Below are 25,497 nucleotides of genomic sequence, written 5' to 3'. Positions count from 1 at the left end.
GGTGGGGAGTGGGGGCAGTCTGGTGATTGCTGTGCCACACTTATGCAATGGTGACAGGCAATGGCGCTGAGAGGGTGGGGAGTGGGGGCAGTCTGGTGATTTCTGTGCCACACTTATGCGATGGTGACAGGCAATGGCACTGAGAGGGTGGGGAGTGGGGGCAGTCTGGTGATTGCTGTGCCACACTTATGCGATGGGGACAGGCAATGGCACTGAAAGGGTGGGGAGTGGGGGCAGTCTGGTGATTGCTGTGCCACACTTATGCGATGGTGACAGGCAATGGCGCTGAGAGGGTGAGGAGCGGGGGCAGTCTAGTGATTTCTGTGCCACACTTATGTGATGCTGACAGGTAATAACGCTGAGAGCGCGGGGAGTGGGGGCAGTCTGGTGATTGCTGTGCCACAATTATGTGATGGTGACAAGCAATGGCGCTGAGAGGGTGGGGAGTGGGGGCAGTCTGGTGATTTCTGTGCCACACTTATGTGATGGTGACAGGCAATGGCTCTGAGAGGGTGGGGAGTGGGGGCAGTCTGGTGATTGCTGTGTCGCACTTATACAATGGTGACAGGCAATGACGCTGAGAGGGTATGGAGTGGGGGCAGTCTGGTGATTGCTGTGCCACACTTATGCGATGGTGACAGGCAATGGCGCTGAGAGGATGGGGAGTGGGAGCAGTCTGGTGATTGCTGTGCCACACTTATGCGATGGGGACAGGCAATGGCACTGAGAGGGTGGGGAGTGGGGGCAGTCTGGTGATTGCTGTGCCACACTTATGCAATGGTGACAGGCAATGGCGCTGAGAGGGTGGGGAGTGGGGGCAGTCTGGTAATTTCTGTGCCACACTTATGCGATGGTGACAGGCAATGGCGCTGAGAGGGTGAGGAGTGGGGGCAGTCTGGTGATTTCTGTGCCACACTTATGCGATGCTGACAGGCAATGACGCTGAGAGGGTGGGGAGTGGGGCCAGTCTGGTGATTGCTGGGCCACAATTATGTGATGGTGACAGGCAATGGCGCTGAGAGGGTGGGGAGTGGGGGCAGTCTGGTGATTTCTGTGCCACACTTATGCGATGGTGACAGGCAATGGCTCTGAGAGGGTGGGGAGTGGGGGCAGTCTGGTGATTGCTGTGTCGCACTTATACAATGGTGACAGGCAATGACGCTGAGAGGGTATGGAGTGGGGGCAGTCTGGTGATTGCTGTGCCACACTTATGCGATGGTGACAGGCAATGGCGCTGAGAGGATGGGGAGTGGGAGCAGTCTGGTGATTTCTGTGCCACACTTATGCGATGGTGACAGGCAATGGCGCTGAGAGGGTGGGGAGTGGGTGCAGTCTGGTGATTTCTGTGCCACACTTATGTGATGGTGACAGGCAATGGCGCTGAGAGGATGGGGAGTGGGAGCAGTCTGGTGATTTCTGTGCCACACTTATGCGATGGTGACAGGCAATGGCGCTGAGAGGGTGGGGAGTGGGGGCAGTCTGGTGATTTCTGTGCCACACTTATGCGATGGTGACAGGCAATGGCGCTGAGAGGATGGGGAGTGGGAGCAGTCTGGTGATTTCTGTGCCACACTTATGCGATGGTGACAGGCAATGGCGCTGAGAGGGTGGGGAGTGGGGGCAGTCTGGTGATTTCTGTGCCACACTTATGCGATGGTGACAGGCAATGGCACTGAGAGGGTGGGGAGTGGGGGCAGTCTGGTGATTGCTGTGCCACACTTATGCGATGGGGACAGGCAATGGCACTGAAAGGGTGGGGAGTGGGGGCAGTCTGGTGATTGCTGTGCCACACTTATGCGATGGTGACAGGCAGTGGCACTGACAGGGTGGGGAGTGGGGGCAGTCTGGTGATATCTGTGCCACACTTATGCGATGGTGACAGGCAATGGCGCTGAGAGGGTGAGGAGCGGGGGCAGTCTAGTGATTTCTGTGCCACACTTATGTGATGCTGACAGGTAATGACGCTGAGAGCGCGGGGAGTGGGGGCAGTCTGGTGATTGCTGTGCCACAATTATGTGATGGTGACAAGCAATGGCGCTGAGAGGGTGGGGAGTGGGGGCAGTCTGGTGATTTCTGTGCCACACTTATGTGATGGTGACAGGCAATGGCTCTGAGAGGGTGGGGAGTGGGGGCAGTCTGGTGATTGCTGTGTCGCACTTATACAATGGTGACAGGCAATGACGCTGAGAGGGTATGGAGTGGGGGCAGTCTGGTGATTGCTGTGCCACACTTATGCGATGGTGACAGGCAATGGCGCTGAGAGGATGGGGAGTGGGAGCAGTCTGGTGATTGCTGTGCCACACTTATGCGATGGGGACAGGCAATGGCACTGAGAGGGTGGGGAGTGGGGGCAGTCTGGTGATTGCTGTGCCACACTTATGCAATGGTGACAGGCAATGGCGCTGAGAGGGTGGGGAGTGGGGGCAGTCTGGTAATTTCTGTGCCACACTTATGCGATGGTGACAGGCAATGGCGCTGAGAGGGTGAGGAGTGGGGGCAGTCTGGTGATTTCTGTGCCACACTTATGCGATGCTGACAGGCAATGACGCTGAGAGGGTGGGGAGTGGGGGCAGTCTGGTGATTGCTGTGTCGCACTTATACAATGGTGACAGGCAATGACGCTGAGAGGGTATGGAGTGGGGGCAGTCTGGTGATTGCTGGGCCACAATTATGTGATGGTGACAGGCAATGGCGCTGAGAGGGTGGGGAGTGGGGGCAGTCTGGTGATTTCTGTGCCACACTTATGCGATGGTGACAGGCAATGGCTCTGAGAGGGTGGGGAGTGGGGGCAGTCTGGTGATTGCTGTGTCGCACTTATACAATGGTGACAGGCAATGACGCTGAGAGGGTATGGAGTGGGGGCAGTCTGGTGATTGCTGTGCCACACTTATGCGATGGTGACAGGCAATGGCGCTGAGAGGATGGGGAGTGGGAGCAGTCTGGTGATTTCTGTGCCACACTTATGCGATGGTGACAGGCAGTGGCACTGACAGGGTGGGGAGTGGGGGCAGTCTGGTGATATCTGTGCCACACTTATGCGATGGTGACAGGCAATGGCGCTGAGAGGGTGAGGAGCGGGGGCAGTCTAGTGATTTCTGTGCCACACTTATGTGATGCTGACAGGTAATGACGCTGAGAGCGCGGGGAGTGGGGGCAGTCTGGTGATTGCTGTGCCACAATTATGTGATGGTGACAAGCAATGGCGCTGAGAGGGTGGGGAGTGGGGGCAGTCTGGTGATTTCTGTGCCACACTTATGTGATGGTGACAGGCAATGGCTCTGAGAGGGTGGGGAGTGGGGGCAGTCTGGTGATTGCTGTGTCGCACTTATACAATGGTGACAGGCAATGACGCTGAGAGGGTATGGAGTGGGGGCAGTCTGGTTATTGCTGTGCCACACTTATGCGATGGTGACAGGCAATGGCGCTGAGAGGATGGGGAGTGGGAGCAGTCTGGTGATTGCTGTGCCACACTTATGCGATGGGGACAGGCAATGGCACTGAGAGGGTGGGGAGTGGGGGCAGTCTGGTGATTGCTGTGCCACACTTATGCGATGGGGACAGGCAATGGCTCTGAGAGGGTGGGGAGTGGGGGCAGTCTGGTGATTGCTGTGCCACACTTATGCGATGGTGACAGGCAATGGCGCTGAGAGGGTGGGGAGTGGGGGCAGTCTGGTGATTGCTGTGCCACACTTATGCGATGGTGACAGGCAATGGCGCTGAGAGGGTGGGGAGTGGGGGCAGTCTGGTGATTGCTGTGCCACACTTATGCGATGGGGACAGGCAATGGCACTGAGAGGGTGAGGAGTGGGGGCAGTCTGGTGATTACTGTGCCACACTTATGCGATGGTGACAGGCAATGGCGCTGAGAGGGTGGGGAGTGGGGGCAGTCTGGTGATTTCTGTGCCACACTTATGCAATGGTGACAGGCAATGGCGCTGAGAGGGTGGGGAGTGGGGGCAGTCTGGTGATTGCTGTGCCACACTTATGCAATGGTGCTGAGAGGGTGGGGAGTGGGGACAGTCTGGTGATTTCTGTGCCACACTTATGCAATGGTGACAGGCAATGGCGCTGAGAGGGTGGGGAGTGGGGGCAGTCTGGTGATTGCTGTGCCACACTTATGCAATGGTGCTGAGAGGGTGGGGAGTGGGGACAGTCTGGTGATTTCTGTGCCACACTTATGCGATGGTGACAGGCAATGGCGCTGAGAGGGTGGGAAGTGGGGGCAGTTTGGTGATTTCTGTGCCACACTTATGCGATGGTGAAAGGCAATGGCGCTGAGAGAGTGGGGAGTGGGGGCAGACTGGTGATTGCTGTGCCACACTTATGCAATGGTGCTGAGAGGGTGGGGAGTGGGGACAGTCTGGTGATTTCTGTGCCACACTTATGCAATGGTGACAGGCAATGGCGCTGAGAGGGTGGCGAGTGGGGGCAGTCTGGTGATTGCTGTGCCACACTTATGCGATGGTGACAGGCAATGGCGCTGAGAGGGTGGGAAGTTGGGGCAGTCTGGTGATTTCTGTGCCACACTTATGCGATGGTGTTACCCCAGAGGCTTTACTAGGAAGTGCAGAAATGGCATCTGCATAAATAATGTAATCTAACCAATGCTGAGTAGAGGCTTCAGCCCCACACTGCTCCTGCGGGCTCTAATGTATATCCAGCCGGGGTATAGAAGTACAGGAGTGGCAGACTTTAGTGCAGGTATTACATTAGGTGTCAAACTCCTGGCTGCGGGTCTATAGCCCCAGGGCCCAGTGTCCCCAATCTGCTTTACAAGGTTTCTAAATATATTATTTGATAAAACGGGGTTGTGCATTGGATGGCGTGGCTGGGGCTCCGTGCCTTCTAGGGGTGAGACATAACCCACTGTCTGTGTGTCTACTGTCTCAGAGGAAGGGTATTTGTGACAAGTACATATGCACGTCGCACAGACAATAGTGTAGCTTTTACACCTAACACCAATGAATGTTGTCACTTAGGAAATGAGAAGATGGATGTGTCCATGAACGAGGAGCCCATGGCCAGGTTACAGTCAGCACTGTGGGAACTGAGGTCCTTCGTCACAGACGCACAAGGATATGATGGTACGAAATGAGTATCTTATAATGATTCTTCCATCATAAGAATCACACCCTCAAACAGAGGACAGTGATTGGCTGCTTCTCATAGAAGAACGTGTACAACACCAGGCTTCCATGTTTCCATCAGACTGTAATACATTGTTCTCCTCTCAGAGGTCTCCTCCCAGGTGGCGGTGATTGCCGACAGGCTGGTATCGGTAATGGGGAGCAGCGATGTGGATCTGTTTCCGTTGACGTCAGGGTCTCTCTTCTCTGAAACTGAGGAAATGTTGGAGCCCCAGGAACGGATGGTGATTCTGAATTGTCATTTGTCAGTACAGGTGTAGACCCAGTTATTCTGCCTCCAGTAACAGTTTGTTCTTCTCACCTTTTCCAGGTTGCTGACTTACTTCTCACATCCTTCTGCCAGTGTATAATGGCGGCCTCCAGTACCAATCAGCCTGACCGGTAATCACCATGCTGCTGTTCTGTAGCAGATGGCGCATGTATGAGCATGCTAAGGGGCCCATTCACTTATGGGTGCCGGACGACTAACCGACAGTCGGGATTCCGACAGTCATTACTCCGAAGTCGGAATCCCGACTGCTCCCTGGTGGGGGTCCACGACCCCCATTGAGGGAGAATAAAATAGGTGGCGATCGCAGCTCACCACTGTGCCCGCAGCGTGGTGAGCGCAGCGAGCCCACAAAGGGCTTCATTGCGCTCCACCCGCTGTGCAGTCGGGCTAATGACTGTCGGAATCCTGACTGTCGGTGTGTTATACCACACCCTTCACTTATGGCCCTTTTTTTTTTTACACAATTTCTCCCAATTGGACTGATAAATTGTTAAAAGTGCCATATCGTATGTGTTTTACCTATGATTCTGATCCGATTTACGGCCCTGTGTGCATTGGATCAGATCTGAAGATTTCCATGGCTGCCACACAGTTTGACTGGGGTCGCACACAATACATTGTGTGCAAGAGGGTACAGTGTATCATATGTGAACCTGCCGCCCGGGAGATGCTGGGTGAGTTGGCGGGGTATTACTTACGAGGTTCACATGCAATAACCTCGCACTAGTGGACTTGAGCCTATATAGTGATTATTCCAGCACCTTGCATATTATACAACCCATGCAGTTCCTCTTCCTTGCCTGGGGTGTTGCTCTCTGCTGTGGTGCTTCTATAGCACAGGTCTGGTCTGTATATCTGTGCTGAAATACAGACCACACTGTGCTAGAAGCACCACAGCAGATAGTGACACCCCAGGCATGGAAGAGGAGCTGCAGGGTGCTAGAATGAACAGTAATGATACATAAAGTATATCTGGATTCTCTCCCACAGGCAGGGACCCTGGCCCACCTTGTATGTGAAGATGCTGTATGGGCACCGCAGGGCCCTATATGTAGTGCTCAGCAGGACCGTGCAGCTGTTGTGTCACCAGGTGTGTGTCCTTGGCCGTACAGAACTAGTAATTAGCCAGATTAACCCATCTGTATTCAGGCGAAGAAGCCGGCTTTCCATCCCTTTATATGTCACTTTCTAGGCCGCACATCTCAGAGACCCCCACGTGGTTGGACTCGCTGCATTCGCTGTTCATTTACACGAGTGTCGGACAACGCTCACATCTCCGAGCACCGATGACCATTCCCTGAGGAAGTTCTGGGAAGTGTTACTCCGCCCTCGGTGCTCAGACTCAGTCTGTGTGCTGCTCAGGTAAGCACTCAGCATTGCCAGTTACTTTGTGCTCCATGTGATCGCTATTGCAGAATATGCCCCTCCGAGGACTGTCTGTCCCTGGTTTATCTCTTCATGGTCTTCTGTTTATCTCAGGTTCTGTACTGCAGCCATATCCTATGCTTGCTCCCGGTATATGCTGCTCTCCCCAGGGGCCTCCCCGGACTCCATCCCCCCATTATTCATGCAAAAGGTAAGGTTTCTCTGCTTCTTATGCAACTGAAGGGCCGCTGAATATGTAGTGCCTCATTTGCATATATTTGCATGAGCCATGAGGAGTTTGTGTTCCCAGCTGCAGCACCTTTCTCCCAGATTGATCCTGGAAACCAGAGTAGAGGTGATGACAGAGGAGAAGATGGATACGCTGCACATCTTCCGCTCATCGCACCTACCTTCGGCAGGCTGGAAAGAAGCCACTATCGCGCTATGGCACCAGAGTCACCTGCAGCAATTGCTGAAACAGCCGCCCTTTCAGGTCAGGCTTGTGTTATTCAGTAATGGCAGATTTACTGTGGTATTTATTACAGCAGCTCTACAAATGTATAGTAACACACCAGTAATATTTATCTTTCAATGGTCCTGGTGACACAGCTCAACATTGGGATGTAGGAGGGTCCGCAGGAGCCAGGCACCTATCCTAAAGCTTTTGGAGGGTAGGCTCCTCCCTTCTGCATCCCAGATTCCTCAGTTCTTGTTAGGTGCCCACTGGAGTGGGTGCTATTCTAAAGGGCTGCTGGAGCAGCCGAAGGATTAGAGTTAGTTAGGAGTTTTTTTATTTTATTAACTTTTACACTAGCTAGGTAGGCACAGTGTGAGGATTCTCACTGAATCCTCACACTGGCAGCGCAGCAGGAGCTGACAGAAGCGCGTCCTGTCAGCTCACTGTGCACAGGGGAGACGCTGTCTGGCCTCCCTGTGCAGTGCTTACAGCTTCTATTAAGAAGCTGCCTGGGCTCCGGAACGCTCTGAAACCGGGTTCACGCTAGGTGGGGATCATGGAGGACAGGCGCTCTGTGATGGCGACGGCCATTTTCTGCGGAGCTTACACACTGAGCTCCTATATGAGAGGACAGCAGTGTGTTACAGGCATGTTCCAAGTGGTCCCCAGCTGAGGGGGAGACACTGGAACTTGGAGATCCTGCAATGGGTGCGGCTGTCTGGGGGTGGTTGGCGCCAAAAGCCACGGACCCCGCAGCAGAAGGGACTTGGTCTCTTCCCTCACTCTGTTTTGGCGCCATTCGGAACGCTTGCAGCGGAGCTGAGCTGGCTGACAGATCCTGGCAGAGTGATTGGATTTCCTGGGCATCGTTTCCCCACTTCTGAAGGCTTCAGACAGATAAGTGACTGAGTACATTGGCTCTGTATAAAACGCCTGTACAGTGTGTGCTGTGACTGTGTTATTTGTAGAACATCATGTCTGAGCAACAGTCTGTGGCTTTGGGGGAGGGAGCCCTTAATGCATTGAGCGCTTGCAGTGTTTGTACACTGAAATTTGCCCCTGAGCAGATGGCCAAGGGGGGCTTGTGTATTACTTGCGCTGCTGTGAGACCCATGGGGAGTGAACCCCAGAGGGTAGAGCAATCGGAGCCTGCGTGGGCCAGTGCCCTGGGCAGGTCTGTGAATGCCTTAGTGCAATTGCTGGACAGGCAGAGTGATGTGTTGGTAGCTTCCCCGAGACCTAGTTCATCATCTCAGCAGTCCTCTGGCTCCTTGCCTCTGACCCAGGCAGATCCTAGCTTCTTACAGGTCATGCAGGATACTGCAAAAGGGATCAGTAGGTTTAATGATTTGTTAGACAAATTTGATGGTGATACTGTGGGGACTCCTAAAAGGTCTTATTCAGTGCCATTGATTGTTGCTGAAGAGGAGGGAGAGTACACAGACATCCCCTGGGATCAGGGTGATGATTCTGAAGAGTCCTTAGCCTCAGGGGTGGAGGACTTGATTACTGCTGTTAAGCAGGCTTTGAATTTGTCTGTGGAGGATAAAACTCCTGCAAAGGGTGTTTTTAAATGGCAGCGTAAGGAGACTGTTACCTTCCCTGCGGATGAAGGTTTACAGGATCTATTGGAAGGGGCTTGGAAAACGCCCGATAAAAGGCTGCAGATGCCTAAGAGATTTTTAAGTCTATACCCCATGCCTGAGGCTCATGCAGACCTCTGGGAAAAAGATCCGGTGGTGGATGCTTCTGTGGCTCGGCTTTCTAAAGCCACGGTGCTACCTGTCCAGGGGGGGGCAGCATTTAAGGACCCCGTAGACAAAAAGCTGGAAGGTAACCTCAAGGCAATATTTGAGGGGGTAGGCTACACTTTACGCCCGCTTATAGCATCAGCCTGGGTCTCTAAGGCCATGATTGTGTGGGCCAATTACCTGTGTACAATTTTACATGCTGATCCATGTGTGTTGCTGCTTGCTGAGAAGCTTAAAGCAGCTGCGGAGTATGTGCTTGAGGCTGAGGAGGAAGCTCTCAAAATGGCTTCCAGAGTTTCCACAGTGTCCGTCAATGCCAGGAGAGTGCTTTGGCTTAAAGCCTGGGAAGCGGATAATGAATCTAAAAAGGCCTTAGAGGCTTTCGCTTTTAAAGGAAAGCTGTTGTTTGGTTCAGAGCTGAAAGAGATTATTAAGCAGGCCACGGGAGGCAAAAGTACCTTCCTGCCGGCTCCTGCAACTAAACAGGCCTCAAGGTTTTCTGCTTTTAGGCCGTCCTTTCGGCCCTCCCCTAGAGGGGGTGCGTCCTTTCGTGGACAGTCCTTTAGGGGAAAATTTCAGTCCTCCAGGGGCAAGGCCCCTAAGTCAAAGTTTGGTTCCTTTAATAAGAAACCAAGCACCAAAGGTGAGGACAAGCCCTCAGCATGACTACCCGGGAATTATCCCGACGGTGGTCAGAGTGGGGGGGCGTCTGAGATGGTTCAGGGACACTTGGGCATTGTTGGGCCGGGATCCTTGGGTGTTGGACATTATATCCCAGGGTTACAGAAATCCCTTCAAAGGTCTTTCTCCTAAAAGATTCATTCCTACACCACTACCAAAGGAGTCTTGGCTCCGGGCTGCTCTTTTGGGGGCGGCTCAATCTCTCTTAGAGAAGGGTGTGGTGATCCCGGAAAAAAGGCTTTTATTCCACACTGTTTTTGGTGCCCAAGCCAGACAGGTCTTTCAGACCAATCTTAAATCTAAAGTCTTTGAATCTCCATCTGTGGGTAGACCATTTCAAGATGGAATCTCTACGGTCTGTGCTGCTAAGCTTGGACCAGGGAGAATTTTTGGCGTCCATGGATGTTCAGGACGCATATCTTCACGTCCCTATCCATCCGGAGCATCAGGCTCTTTTGAGGTTTGCGATAGGAGACCTGCATTTGCAATTTCAGGCGTTGCCCTTCGGTCTGGCCACAGCGCCAAGGGTATTCACCAAAATGATATCTGTAATGGCGGCTGCTCTCCGCCTGAAAGGGGTGATTCCATATTTAGACGACCTGCTGTTCAAAGCAGAGTCGGCGGAGAAGTTGCAGAGTCACTTGGCAGGGGCCATCAGTTTTTTGCAGACTCACGGATGGCTTTTAAACTTACAAAAGTCTCAGCTCGTGCCGTCACAGAGAATCCAGTTCCTGGGGGTTGTCCTGGATACCCATCTACATCGGGTATTTCTGCCAGAACAAAGGCCAGGGACATAGCCACCTTGGTGCGGGAGATCCTGGGGCCTCAGAGTCCATCGGTTTGGAGGTGTCTCAAACTGTTGGGGAAAATGGTGGCGACTTTCGAGACGCTACAGTTTGCCAGGTTCCACTCTCGAGTGTTTCAGTGGGACATTCTGACGTCTTGGTCAGGAAATACTCACACCATGAAGTCAGAGCACATAGGGTTGTCTCCAGAGACACGGTCTTCTCTGCAATGGTGGATGCAGGTGGATTCCCTTCAGTGGGGTCGGTCTCTGCAGTCCTGGGACTGGCTGGTAGTGACTACCGACGCCAGTCTCAGGGGCTGGGGGGCGGTGGTTTTGGACCTACGCCTTCAGAGCTTATGGACCTCGGAGGAGTCTGCCTTGCCGATCAACATCCTGGAACTGCGGGCTGTGTGGAAAGTGATATCTCTGGCAGGAGAAAGATTGCAGGGCCTTCCTTTTAGGATTCAGACCGACAACGCCACGGCTGTGGCATACCTGAATCACCAGGGAGGCACACGCAGCAAGCTGGCCATGTGGGAGGTTTCCCGGATTTTCTTGTGGGCGGAGCTGAATGTTCCAGCATTGTCAGCGATATTCATCCCAGGGGTGGAGAATATCGAGGCCGATTTCCTGAGCAGGGAGGAGCTGCTGGAAGGGGAATGGAGCCTGAACCCACAGGTATTTCTTCAGATTACATTGAAGTGGGGAACTCCGGATGTGGACCTGATCAAGGTTCAAGGTTTAATCATCAGGTGCCCAGGTTCTATGCCAGGACGAGAGATCCACGAGCCGAAGCAGTGGATGCAATGACTATCCCCTGGGAGGGGAATCTGCTTTATGTCTTCCCGCCGTTACCAATGCTGGCGAGGGTATTGAAAAGAGTCCAGTCCCAAGGAATTCCGGTGATTCTAGTGGCCCCAGATTGGCCAAGGAGGTCCTGGTACTCGAGGCTTCAGAGATTGTCTGTGGACTCGTGGCGTCTACCTCTGAGGTCAGACCTGTTAAGCCAAGGGCTGTTCTTACACCTGGATTCAGCTCGGCTAAATTTGATGGCTTGGCTATTGAGACCGCCATCTTGAAGAATAAGGGGTTCTCGGAGGCTGTGGTTAACACCATGGTGAAAGCTAGGAAGTCAGTGTCTTCGGCAAACTATTATAGGGTCTGGAAGACCTATATTAGGTGGTGTGAAAGGCAGAAGTCGCACACATCGCGATTTTGACTTTCTAAATTGCTGGAGTTTTTGCAGGATGGCTTCTCGTCTGGGTTAAGCCTTCAGTCATTCAAGGTACAGATTTCGGTCTTGTCGATTTATTTCCAGAAAAGGATAGCATTGTTACCGGAGGTGCAAACTTTCCTGCAAGGGGTTTCTCGATTGAAACCTCCCTACAAACAACCAGTGGCTCCATGGGATTTATCACTGGCTCTGGAGTGTCTTCAAAAGGCGCCTTTTGAGCCGTTGAGGTCGGCTGACCTTAAGTTCCTTACATGGAAGCTTGTATTTTTGTTGGCGGTTACGTCAGCAAAGAGAGTATCGGAGTTGGGAGCATTGTCATGCAAGGCTCCTTTCCTTATATTTCATGATAACAGGGCTGTTCTTCGAACAGTACCCCAATTTTTACCAAAAGTAGTCTCTGCTTTTCATCTGAATCAGGAGATAGTTCTGCCTGTGTTCCAACCCCCAGAGGGTTCTAGAAAAAGGGACAAATTGAGGAATTTGGATGTTGTGCGCACCTTGCGCATTTATGTGGACAGGGTGAAGGGTGTCAGGAAGACTGACCCTTTGCTAGTCTTGTATGATGTGCACAAGATTGGTTGGCCTGCCTCTAAGCAGACCATTGCTAGGTGGTTGCGTTCCGTCATTGCCTTTGCATATACTAAGGTTGGTAGGCCTGTGCCGGCCAGGATTAATGCGCATACCACCAGGTCGGTCGCCACCTCTTGGGCGGTTCGACATGGGGCCACAGCTGAGCAGGTTTGCAGGGCCGCCACTTGGTCATCTGTTCACACTTTTGCCAAATTCTATAGGCTCCATGAGTTCGTGTCGGAGGACGCATCATTCGGGCGAGCAGTGATGAGAGCTGCAGACCTGAGCGTACCCACCCAAAGGACCGGCTCTGGAACGTCCCAATGTTGAGCTGTGTCACCAGGACCATTGAAAGAGAAAAAGGGATTTTTGTAAGAACTTACCATTCGAATCCCTTTCTCTGATATGGTCCTGGTGACACAGCGATCCCTCCCTTACGCTCAGTAAGTATGCCAGTGTTCATGATGTTTCATGTTATATATGGTTGAAAAGTTATTTTTTGAAATTGTGCATATAATATGTGCAGGCGTTTGTACTGAGTTAATGTATTCCAGTGGCTTTGAAAGATTGAACTGAGGAGTCTGGGATGCAGAAGGGAGGAGCCTACCCTCCAAAAGCTTTAGGATAGGTGCCTGGCTCCTGCGGACCCTCCTACATCCCAATGTTGAGCTGTGTCACCAGGACCATATCAGAGAAAGGGATTCGAACGGTAAGTTCTTACAAAAATCCCTTTATAACACTGCTGTAATACACACCACACATACAGTAACACACCAGCAATATATAACACTGCTGTATTACACACCACACATACAGTAACACACCAGTAATATATAACACTGCCATAATACACACCACACATACAGTAACTACTGGCAATAGATAGTACTGCCGTATGTAGTATGACTTCATGCCGCGTAACCCTTTCTGTACTGATATCCTGTTTTAGCTTCCCCTGACTGATTGGCTGCTGTGGGAGATGGCTCTCAGTCCGGATAGAGATCCTCTGTGTGACACCGAGAGGTGGGTCTGGGTCTGTGTTAATCTTTGGTCCTTGTTATAAGCCATCCTTACAGTGTGGTGTTACTCTGCAGACAGGAATACCAGCGCTGGGCTCTGAGCTCCTGCTTTCTGCCAGCGTTCTCTGCCGCTGATGGATGTGGAAGCGATTTGGAGGCGGCCTGCTCCGTAGTGGTTGACGCTGTGCTAGAGTTCTGCTGCAAGTGAGTATTCCATCTTGCCTTACTGTTCATCACACGTAATCAATATCTGGGGTCCATTAGCAGCATTCTAAATATAATACAGCATTATCCCCTGTTCCTGAGAAACTGTGTCTCCTTTCAGGTCTGAGCTTAGTGCTGGCGGTCACACTGGCCTTGCAGATATCCTCTGCCGCTTACAGGTAGGTCTTCAATCCTACAATTACCAACATTGAGGCTGGTATGAGAACTGGTCTTTCTGTTACTGCTAAATTCATATATGCATCTTTTCCTATCCTAGGAGTTAGTCTGTGACTTGATGATGAGTCCTTCGCGTTCCGGCGAGGTCAGCTGCCTTCGTTTTATTTTGAAAGTATTTTATCGAAGGTTAGAGCCCTCGTCTGACATCATGGAAATTGGTTCCCGACTGACAATGCAGGGTGACCTTGGAACATGTTGTAGGTATGCTGTGGGCTATGCTATACATTATGGAATGGAATACAGGACATTACAGACTGCTGCAGAAATGTAGACACTTCACAGCTGTGCCAGTGACCCTTACTACAGAGACCTGGGAACTGCACTCAGACTCTAACATCTGGTTCTGGTGTTCCACCTAAAGTTATGGACACAGTGAAATATCACCCTAAAGACCATCACACTATCAATTAACGATCAGCCCCTTATATTGTGGACTTTTCAGTTTTTACCCTAAATTACTATTTCTCTATCATCCATAAGGGGGATTCACTTCGTACTATAGGTATTGATGGGGTCCAAAGGAGCCTGTGCACATAAAACTTCAACCAAGGTGTGCTGGCTCCTCCCCTCTATGCCCCTCCCACAGCTCAGTTTAGAATAATGTGCCCTCAAGAGAATGCTCGAGAGAACTTTCTTCATTTCATTCATTTGAAACTTTTATTTATTTGGATATGCTGCTTGTACATACAGCATGCCTGCGACGTCGGAGCTTGGGTACTGACCTCTTCAGGTGCTGCTCCGATCTCCACTGCCGGAACATTCAGCCTGCCGCACACCCCTAACATGTTTGAAAACGTCTGAGTGGTGAGCAGAAGCCCGGGTCCCGGCTAGGGGGGTACCCCGGTTAATTTGTGGAGCACACGCACAGGGGGGCATACAGACCCTCCCTGGGGGGATCCCATAATCCCCCTGCGCACACTGGCCGCTTTTTTGTAAATCATGACATATATTTTGCCATTATAAATATTCTCAGTAGCTCCGGCGCCATTACGGGGTGGAGTTACCTCAGAGTGGGACCAGCAGTGACTCTGAAGAGGAGCAGGTGAGGAGGTTGGAGCTTGTTTTGGAAGAGGTTTATCCTTTACACAGAGAGGGGCTAGTGTCACATTTCCTGATTCCAAGGATTTGGGTGACCTTTTCAGAAAAGCATGGGCATCCCCGGATAAAAACTCCAGATTCCCAAGCGTCTATTGTCCACCTTCTTCTTTGCTCCAGAGGGGTCTGGGAAATCCCACCAGCAGTGGATGCCTTGGTCTCATGTCCAAAAAGACAGTCCTGCCGGTTTCTGGGGCGGCTACCTTGAAGGATCCGTCCGATAGAAAGATCGAGGGCATGTTAAAATCTATTTACACTGCTGCGGGTGCGTCCCAGAGGCCTATTGCAGGATGCTGGATGAACCACGCCGGGCGGGTCAAATTTTGGATGGCTTGGCGGGTGGAAAGGCCCTTGTTGATATGACAACCCCTTGTTAACCACATTCAGGATACCACGCGTGTCCTTTGTGAAACCTTTAAGGAGGTCATAGTCATTAATGCCAGCACCTCCACTATGGTGGTCTCAGCACGCAGATCCTTATGGCTGCGTATGTGGATGGCTGATGCTGAATCCTAAAAGAGCATAGAGGCACTTCCCTTTACGGGGAGGAGGTTGTTTGGAGGGGAATTGGATGCTTGAATTTCTAAAGTTATGGCTGGGAAATCCACCTTCCTCCCCTCAGCAAATCCGCCTGTCAGGCAGTCCTTTCGAAACCCCCCTTGCAGTCCTTTCATGGGGGCAGGTTTTGGAGTGAGCCCAGGGGCACCTCCAATGCTGCTAGGGGCGGTAGGGGAAAACAGTGTAGACCCACCACAGCCAGCTCCCAAGAGCAGAGTACTGGCTCTGCCTCCTCCAAATCTTCAGCCTGACGCCATACCTAAGTCCCTGGGGGAAAAGCAGACGTGGGGGCGTGGTTGCTGTTCTTTGGTCACGCCTGATGTCTTTCCTGCCAGGATTACTGGGTACATATTGGAGTTCTCCCCAAAGAGATCTGGGTTATTACTCAAACCTATTCGCCGTACCAAAGTCAGACGGCCAATTCTGAACCTCAAATCACTGAACCCGTATTTCAGAAGTTCAGAATTATGTAATGGAGAGCGGTAATCCCTGGCCTGGAAAGGGTGGAGTTTCTGGCCTCTTTGGATATCAGGATTTCATACCTGCACATGCCGATCTGGCCGCCCCATCAGGCATAACTGCAGTTTGCCCTGCCCGAGGATTATTACCAGTTCCGTGCCCTGCCATTCAGGCTGTCCACAGCACCAAGGGTGTTCACAAAGTTCATCCATTACCTAAACAATCTCATAAAGGCGGAGTCCAGGGAACAGCTGTCAGACAGCATTTCTCGCACCACTCAGCTGTTACCCAGAGACTTCTCTTTCTGGGGATGATTCTGAACACAATGGCCCAGAGGATCTTCCATCCGCCGGAAACAGTGACGGCCATTCAGGAATTGGTCAGGGAGGTACTGAATCCGAACCAGGTCTCAGTCAATCTCTGTATTCGCCTGTTGGGGAAGTTGGTGGCATCCTACGAGTACGAGGCCATCCAATACGGGCATTTCCACGCCTGGAGTTTTCAATTGGATCTCCTGCGCAAATGGTCGGGCTCCCACCTGCACATGCATCGGCTGATAGAGCTATCCCCTTGGGCCAAAGTTACTCTGGTGTGGTTGCTTCAGTCATCTCATGGGACAACAGTTTGGGATCCAAAATTGGGTCCTCTTAAAAACGGATGCGAGCCTAAGAGGCTGGGGAGCTGTAACCCAAGGGGTACAGTTTCAGGGAAGGTGGTCAAGCCACGAGTCTCTCCTTCCAATCAATCCTGGAACTTTGGCTGACTTACAAGGCTCTGATTCAGGCCTCCCATCTGCTCCTAAACCAGGCAATTCAGGTGCAGTCCAACAACGCTACGGCTGTACCGTATGTCGGCCGTCAAGGAGGGACAAAAAGCAGGTCCCGCATGCGGGAGATCTCCAATATCCTCCTCTGGGCAGAAAAGCACGCAAGGGCTAGATCGACCACTTTCATTCCAGGTAGACTTTCTCAGTCGCCACGACCTACACCCGGGGGAGTGGAGTCTCCACCCACAGGTGTTCCAGCTGATCACGGACCAGTGGGGTTGTCTGGACATAGATCTGATGGCATCCTGGCTCAACAAGAAGCTGCAGCTTTACTGCAAATTTGCATAAGGGCTTTAATTGCTCTCCATAACTTTACCCAGTTTAGGCAGGTGGTGCTGCAACCAGGGACCCTCAGGCGGCCACGGTGGAGGCACTGTCGACGCCTTGGTCATACCAGCTGGTATACTTATTCCCTCCAATTTCGTTGCTGTCCCGAGTACTCTGCAAGATCAGGAAGGAGAGGGTGCAAGCATCTCTGATTGCACCAGACTGACCACGGGAATGGTACGACAATCTTCTGGCCATGTCTGTGGACAAACATTGGTCTTCAAGCAAGGGCCGTTAATTTATCCGGACTTATGTCGGCTGATCTTACCCAGGAAGGGTATTCCAGGAAAAGTAATCGCTGCCATGATTCAGGCTAGAAAGCAGGTGACATCCAGACACTATCATCGGATCTGTAAGATATGTGTCATGGCGTGAAGGGCGACATTGTTCCCCTATGGTTTTCTGACTGGGTTGGGTTCTCCGGTTTCTGCAGGTTAGGGTCGAAATGGGGCTGCGTTTGGGCTCCATCAAGGTGGAGATATCAGCCTTGTTCATTTGCTTTCAGAAGAAGTAGGCTCTGATTCCAGAGCTTCAGATGTTTTTACAAGGTGTCCTGCACATCCAGCCTCCTTTCGTATCACTCACGGCTTCATTGGACCTGTCAGCTGTATTGACCTTTTTGCAGTCCTTCTGGTTTGATTCATTGGACTCCGTTGAGGGTAAGTTCTTTACGTCGAAAGTAATCATGCTTGTGGTCTTGGCCTCGATTAGACGGGTCACCAAATTGGGGGCTTTGTCATGTAAGTCCTCTTATTTAAAGTTTTTTGAGGATAGACCGGATCTCAGGACTCGACCGTAGTTTTTGCCGAAGGTGGTTTTGGAGTTTCACCTGGTTTTGTGGTTTCAGCTCGGTCTGGTCCTTGGACATTCCTAAATCTTTGGATGTTGTTCGTGTTTTAAAGATTTATCTTAAAAGGACGGCTGGATCTACGAAGTCTGACTCCCTTTTTGTGTTTTATGATGCTCACAAAATGGGGTTGTCCTGCTCGCTGGATACGATGGACTATTCAGCAAGCTTATTCTTCTTCGGATTTACCTGTTACGAATTCTGTTAAAAGCCTACTCGACTAGGTCTGTGGGCTCCTCCTGGGCAGCTGCCCATGGAGTCTCAGCCATACAACTTTGCCGAGCTGCTACTTAGTCTGGGAAGAACACGTTTGTCTACAGGTTTCATACCCTGGCCAAAGAGGATACCCAGTTTAGGCAGGTGGTGCTGCAACCGTCTCACCATGTTCCCGCCCATTCTGGAAGCTTTGGGACATCCCCATAGTAAAAAATTAATCCCCAGTATCCATTATGGATGATAGAGAAAATAGGATTTATATACCTATCGGTAAATCCTTTTCTTGGAGTCCATAAGGGATACTGGACGCCCTCCTCAGTGGTTCGCCATTTTGCAGGTGGAGTTGAAACTTGTCTCGCAAGTTATTATTACAACAGTTTGTTGTTTTCAGTTATGAACGGTGTGTTGGTCATTTGTCTTACCACTTGTATCTTACGTTTCCTTCTCTCAAGTATGATTTTCTCCTTCGGGCACAAATTTAGACTGAGCGGGGGTTGGGGGGGGGGGCATAGAGGGGAGGAGCTAGCACACACTGGGGCAAATGTATGAAGCCTGGCGAAGAGATAAACTGGGGATAAAGTGGAAGGAGAGAACGCACCGGCCAATCAACTGCCATATTTCAAACACAGCTGATTGGCTGGTGCATTATTTCCTTCCTCTTTATCTCTTTGCATGGCTCAATACAGCTGCTCCCCTGGTTTAAGTTTTATGTGCACAGGCTCCTTTGGACCCCATCTATATCCATATTACTAAGTTAATCCCCAGTATCCCTTATGGACTACGAGAAAAGGATTTACTCTTAGGTATATAAAATCCTATTTTGGTATATACACTATGAGACAAAATGGTGTCCTACATGGGATCGAGAAGGACCAGTCTCAGGGTAAGAACCAGGTGAGTGTTTAGATTCTGAAATGGTTAGAGAGCATTGTTATGTAGAACCATTCTCTGACCGGCTGCCACTACTGCTCACTACTCACTGCTCACTACTACTTACCTGCCCTAAAATATTACCTGGAGGTGGAAACATCTGGGGGTGTTGTGAGATCTATGAGCTCCCCCAAATCCATAATGCCCCTTAACCAGGAATCTGCAGTGGGATGGAACCACGGATCCTATTTTATTAGATGGGTTGTAACCATAGCTCCCACTGTGTCAGCTAAATGCTGGTCACGTGGATAAACCACTTGATGGCTCAGTTGCTGGACTCTTGGCACGCCAGGCCTGTTTCCACCTCTCTGGGCTTTGTCAGTGTATATGCTGTCAGGTGATAAGAGTAAATGATGAGAACATCAGAATGCTGATCTCACCAGTGATTATTTTGTGTAATGTGGATGTAGGTGGCATGTCAGTGCGTATTTGCTTAGTTTCGGGTTGTACTAATGTGACAATGTTCTGTGACTGTATAGGATTCTCCTTGGACTCCCTTCTTCATTGCTGGTCAGCAGAGTCTCCCACAGAGACGGCACGACTCTTAGCTGCGAGGACTTCTTCACATTCACCAACAATGCACTGGTGAGGCCTGCCGGATATAGTTTTCTGACCTCAGTCTGTATGTACTGAGGATTTATCTGTGGCCGCAGTATGCATCTTCTCCTTTTATGTTGCAGAAGAACATCGGTCCCAGAGGATTTGCTCTTCCGTATGACATTATAGCCCATTTTTTCCGGGTCAGTCTGCTATGGCTTGCGTTTTATTAATGACTTACTGCTAATCTCTTGTTGCTGCCGATGGTCACAGATAACACGCCTCTTTGCTGTTTGGCAGGGTGTGTTAAGCTCCAGTGTGCACTGCAAGGATCCCAGTGAAGCCGTGAATTCCATCCTCACTGCAGCTTATTCGCAGTGCCCTATCATCCTCACCTCCACTGCGGTACGTCACGTTCTATCTACGGCATGTACGGGTTGATTTATATTAGTGGTAAAGTTGACACTAGATTTCTTTCTCTTCTAAAGCTTTGGTGGCCACAACTGGAACCAGCCATAATGTGTCAGTGTAAGCATCTGCTTGGAGAGGACTTGCCCAAGGAGGTTGAGACGCTGAGGAGAATACAAGCTGATGTGGATAGGTTAGAGAACGGTTGCCTATGTACACACTGCAACGTGTGGCATGCACAGGGTACTATGGTAATAATACATGCATACTGACCTGTGTATCTTTGTGCCCCAGCTGCCTCTCTGAAGGAAGATCTCTGCCACTGACCGTCCCCGTCTGGCTCTCTGCTTCCTTCCTGCACATCACCCGCTGGAGGAGGAAAGCCTCGCCCAGCAGCTTTAGTAACGAGTCTGTGAAGGTGAGGGGAATGTAATGCAGCAGTTTTATTTGGATTGTTAGGCTATAACATGAGAGTGTGGATGGGTGGTGTGGGTCACGTACTCCTTCATCTTTAGTCATCCTTAGAGGTTACACCTTGTTATGGGTTGGGATCATTTGGTCTACAGCATGATGGTCGACAGTCATTAGGTCGACATGGGAAAAGGTCTACATGGGTCTAGGCCGACATGGAAAAAGGTCGACATGGTTATAGGTGGAAAGGTCATTAGTTCGACAATGATTAGGTCGACATGGGGTTTTTCACTGGGTTTTTTGTCCTAATGTCAACAGTTGACATGGACACAGTTTAAAGTGCACCGCATCACTCGCTATGCGTCGGGCGCAGTGCCTCGCTGCGCTCGGCACACTTTTATTCTCCCACCACGCCCTAGTGCAGGGCTGGGCAACACCGGCCCTCCAGATAATGATGAACTACACATCCCAGCATGCCTTGCATCAGTTTCAGCATGGCCACATAGCAAAACTAATGCAAAGCATCCTGGGATGTGTAGTTCATTAACATCTGGAGGGTCGGTGTTGCCCAGCCCTGCCCTAGTGGATGGTAGGGCATGAAATACCGCCTGTCGGCACATGTTGGCTCAAAAAACAGTGAAAAACTCCATGTCAACCTTTTGACTGTCGACCTAGACACTGTCAAACTAATGACCTTTCGACCTAGAACAATGTTGACCTTTTCCCATGTCGACCTAATGGTGTCGACCTAATGACCGCATCCCCTTGTATATATGATCATATTCTCTGGGAGTTGCACATTGTGTCTATCTATTTGATATCTCTACAAGTTAAGTTTAATGTGGTGGTTTCCACACTGATATAGTATCTAGCCCAGTGGTTCCCAAACTGTGCGCCTAGGCTCCCTGGGGTGCCTCAGGACACTTGCAGGGGGTGCCTTGGGTTGGTTGTCCAGGACCAATTCAAATTATTTATGATCAATTATTTCTGGACAAAACCAGTGCTGATGGCTGCCCATCATAAAATGTGTACAATCCGAAGCACATCCTGCCCTTTACCACATAACTGACCCTAAGAAGCACATATAAACACAATCTACTTAATTTCATATATATTTTTTGGGGCCTAGGGGTGCCTTGGAAAAATTCTGATACTCTAGGGTGCCGCGATTATAAAAAGATTGGGAACCTCTGATCTAGCCTGAGTCTGTCTGAACATGTCAGTCATATACAAAGTTCAACAGTTTGCAACAAGAATAATTTCAAAGTATCCTTTCGTCACTGCTTGTTATATACACGATCTAGAGACATCACAGATGGCAACAATGTTCATTTGTTGCTAACCAGTATGAATAGTGCTCTTGGTGCCTGGTCATATATTGTTAAACCATATCATAAACATTATTTTTGCATGGTGCTAGTAAATTTTTGTGAAAGGTGTACACACTAGGCAATCTGTGTGTCAATCTGGTTCAATGAGTGATTGATTTCTCAACATAAAATATCAGTGTGTTAATCTATACCTGGTGTAATGAGCCCAGGATAGGCTTGTTTGGTTACACAGGGTATAAGTCTTCAATTCAAGTCTGGCCCTTTAGTTTCCAATCAGAGGTTATGCTTTCCCACAGTCATACAAACGTGCATCGGACTGGGGATGAGAGGAATTCTGGCTGGGCTGCAGGGTCACAGAATAATAGATAGCAGTTGACACTCCTACTGTTGTCAAAGTATAAAAGACATTGCAGGGTGTCATGCCGCGTTACTAATGGCAATGATAAATGTGTCAGAAAATAAGTGGAAGCTGAAGGGGTTAATATTGCTATAAGTAAGTGGAGTGTGCCCTTCTGCTTTTAGAGAGAGTCATGCTCCTGCAGAGGACTCTGTAATGAGAGAGGTATGCTCCAGTACTCTTTAGCAGAAAGTAAAGGAAGAAATTGCTTCTACTGTTGGTGTTAAATGTCACCTACTCCCCTGTTGTATAAAGACAGAGCAGGGACAGTTGGTGCAGGTCTCCAATGAGAGAGTGATCGAGTACCTTACTGGGCTGATGAGAGTGTGAGTAGAGACATCAGATTGCTGAGTAGTATTCCCCACCGGTGTAGTGTCTCTGTTAGCTGTGTGCGGCTGGACGCCGCGCAGTCTTGTGTTACACTGATCCGCCCGGCAGACCATGTCTGTTTCTGATGATGCGCGTTTCGCTTGATCACATCAAGTGACAAGTGCAGGGCTAGATCCTAAGACGTAGCCATTACGGGGAACTCCCCCCGTCAGATTGCAATGTGATAGGCTGTGCATTCCTGACGCTCATTGCGGTTTAGCAAGGGTCAATTGTGAGGATCATTTTCCCCACCGGTGTGATGTGGGTAAATAGCGGAAAACTCAGCTCTAACCCAGTGATAGGTGTCCTGGATTTACTGGTGAAGGTGGTAGTATTGGTTGCAGAAAAACAATGACGGAAATTGCGCTTATTTATCATCCTGGGTTGTTATGCTGGGGTTGGACAAGCTTGCACTTCTATTTGTCCACTTTTTATGATTGGTAGCCACCACCACTGGTTTGCCAGTCACATTGACCATAATGATTTAATCCTTGATCACCAAACTACAGCACCCAGTTAGGTAGCATACAATGCATTGTAGCAGTGGCTTCGGTACTTGTGTATTATCACGGCGCCCACGATCGTATCGTAGGACATTGCATGCCATATAGCGGCATACAATTCATGCGATACGTTTCTTAATTGTACAAGCACCTTGATGGGTGCTTACAATGTGAAATGGCTCCCCATTGTCAACGCCACCCCCAGTATCAACGCCAACCCGAAACGTGGCGAGCACAGCGGTGCACGTCCTCCGACCTTTTTATACCCCCACTATCCACATCGGCGTGGAGTTGATTTTAGATAGTGTGGCGAGCCCGAAGCGTGGCGAATGCACGTGTATTACTTTACATGTATTCCGCGTCCCCTAACGGGGCTCGCCATGCTTCGGGCTTGGTGGCTCGCTGCACTCGCCACACTATCTAAAATCAACTCCACACCGGCGTGGATAGTGGGGGTATGAAAAGGTCGGAGGACGCGTACCACCTGCGCTTGCCACACGATCTAAAATCAACTCCACGCCGGCGTGGATAGTGGGGGTATGAAAAGGTCAGAGGACGCGTACCGCCGCCCCTCGCGGGCTTGCTGCGCTTGCCATGCTTCGGGTGGCGTTGACAATGGGGGGGGGGGGGGGGGGGGGGGGCATTTAACATTGTAAGGACCCATCAGGGTGCTTGTACAATTAAAAATCGTATACCATGCATACGATGCAATATTTTATTGTACAATATCGCATACCATCGTATACCTTATTTAGTGTAATGGTATACGATGCGATGGGCGCTGTGGTTTCCTATTTATGTCTGAAATGTTCATGACATAATACATTTGTGTTGCAGCTTTTGGATTCCTCCCTCTTTCTTTCCATCTTGGATCTGATCATGGTTATCCTGAAGGTGAATATCTAGATTTGGCCAACCAACAGGATTCTAGACCGGCTGCAGTGGACACAAACCTGAGCATTGTTACATTTTATCATTTGTTTCCTGGTCAGGGAAGCTCGGCTGAACGCAAAGAGGCACTGGAAGACTGTTTGCAAATTATACAATGTTTGGAAGACAGAGGAGGCAACTGGGTATCAGCCTTTCAGATAACTGAGGGAAAACGTGAGTATGTAGGGACCATGGTTGTTGCGTTAAGGGGTTAAGTGGTCCTCACATTGCACAGATTCTCAATCTGCTGATATTTCGGCACTCCCAACTCCCATTGTCAGCTCATTCCCAGCAGTGGTAGCGAGGTTACTAGGGGCAGTAGGGAGGTGCAGTGGTGGTGAGGTTACATGGGGCAGTAGGGTGATGAGGTTACTAGGTGCAGTGGTGGTGAGGTAACTAGGGGCAGTAGGGTGGTAAGGTTACTAGGGGCAGTAGGGTGGTGCAGTGGTGGTGAGGTTACTAGGGGTAGTAGGTTGGTAGAGTGGTAGTGAGGTTACTAGGGGCAGTAGGGCGGTGCAGTGGTGGTAAGGTTAGTAGGGGCAGTATGGTGGTGAGGTTACTATGAGCAGTAGGGTGGTGCAGTGGTGGTGAGGTTACTAGGGGGTAGTAGGTTGGTACAGTGGTAGTGAGGTTACAAGGGGTAGTAGGTTGGTACAGTGGTAGTGAGGTTACTAGGGGCAGTAGGGAGGTGCAGTGGTGGTAAGGTTAGTAGGGACAGTAGGGCGGTGCAGTAGTGGTGAGGTAACTAGGGGCAGTATGGTGGTGAGGTTACTAGGAGCAGTAGGGTGGTGCAGTGGTGGTGAGGTTACTAGGGGTAGTAGTTTGGTACAGTGGTAGTGAGATTACTAGGGGCAGTAGGGTGATGCAGTGATGGTGAGGTAACTAGGAGCAGTAGGGTGGTGGTGAGGTTATTAAGGGCAGTATGGCGATGCAGTGGTGGTAAGGTAACATGGGGCAGTATGGCATTGAGATAACTAGGGGCAGTATGGCGGTGCAGTGGTGGTGAGGTAACTAGGGGCAGTGTAGTGGTGGTGAGGTTAATAGGGGCAGCATGGCGGTGCAGTGGGGTTGAGGTTACTCGGGGCAGTATGGCGGTGCAGTGGGGGTGAGGTTACATGGGGCAGTATGGCGGTGCAGTGGGGGTGAGGTTACTAGGGGCAGTATGGCGGTGCAGTGGTGGGACAGGATCTGTCCATTACAGGTCAACACACGTCTGCTCATTATGGGCAGGGTAAGACAAAGTAATGTTGCCTTTCTGTGCTTTGTATCTGCCAGGCTCCACCACATATACCCTTCATCAGGCTGCGTCCGACCAGTTTCTCAGTCTCCTTCCTCTGGCTTTCTTCAGGTTAGTACTAGCATGAACACAGACTCCCTGCCAGCTATTACCAGTGAGGAAAGGGTAATTAATTTACCATCAGCCATCACCACATTGTAACATTTCTCATTTTATCTTCAGTTTGGCTCCATCTCTTCCATTGGAAAGGACAGTTAAGCAGCACAACTTTTTGTCTGTCGCGCTGAAGATGTACGAGCAACTCACTCGGCTCTTTCTAGATGGCCGTCCTCTCGCTGATCCCCTACAGGTGGGTCTCCTCAGGTAGTTGGGACAACTACATACAGTTATTAT

At 50.5% G+C, this 25,497-nt stretch overlaps 1 protein-coding gene across 2 annotated transcripts in view; it reads left to right on the top strand.

Moving 5' to 3' along the window:
• Positions 1-25,497, top strand: part of FANCA (FA complementation group A) — a 102,657-nt gene that overhangs the window by 75,832 nt on the left and 1,328 nt on the right. For both annotated transcript variants that reach the window (XM_083164071.1, XM_083164072.1), the window contains exons 22-41: positions 4,980-5,084; positions 5,235-5,371; positions 5,458-5,528; positions 6,409-6,508; positions 6,611-6,780; positions 6,898-6,994; positions 7,094-7,276; positions 13,213-13,286; positions 13,358-13,486; positions 13,608-13,665; positions 13,764-13,924; positions 19,461-19,566; positions 19,662-19,721; positions 19,819-19,923; positions 20,007-20,119; positions 20,221-20,344; positions 23,775-23,831; positions 23,930-24,041; positions 25,143-25,215; positions 25,327-25,453. In XM_083164071.1, coding sequence (XP_083020197.1) covers positions 4,980-5,084; positions 5,235-5,371; positions 5,458-5,528; positions 6,409-6,508; positions 6,611-6,780; positions 6,898-6,994; positions 7,094-7,276; positions 13,213-13,286; positions 13,358-13,486; positions 13,608-13,665; positions 13,764-13,924; positions 19,461-19,566; positions 19,662-19,721; positions 19,819-19,923; positions 20,007-20,119; positions 20,221-20,344; positions 23,775-23,831; positions 23,930-24,041; positions 25,143-25,215; positions 25,327-25,453 — 2,162 coding nt within the window. The remainder of the gene's footprint in view (positions 1-4,979; positions 5,085-5,234; positions 5,372-5,457; positions 5,529-6,408; positions 6,509-6,610; positions 6,781-6,897; positions 6,995-7,093; positions 7,277-13,212; positions 13,287-13,357; positions 13,487-13,607; positions 13,666-13,763; positions 13,925-19,460; positions 19,567-19,661; positions 19,722-19,818; positions 19,924-20,006; positions 20,120-20,220; positions 20,345-23,774; positions 23,832-23,929; positions 24,042-25,142; positions 25,216-25,326; positions 25,454-25,497) is intronic.

Source organism: Crinia signifera, chromosome 11, assembly GCF_055691185.1.
Source record: "Crinia signifera chromosome 11, ASM5569118v1, whole genome shotgun sequence".
In the NCBI taxonomy this organism is placed as follows: domain Eukaryota; kingdom Metazoa; phylum Chordata; class Amphibia; order Anura; family Myobatrachidae; genus Crinia; species Crinia signifera.
Note: the sequence above shows the minus strand (reverse complement) of the source record. Positions and strands in the feature narration are given on the sequence as shown.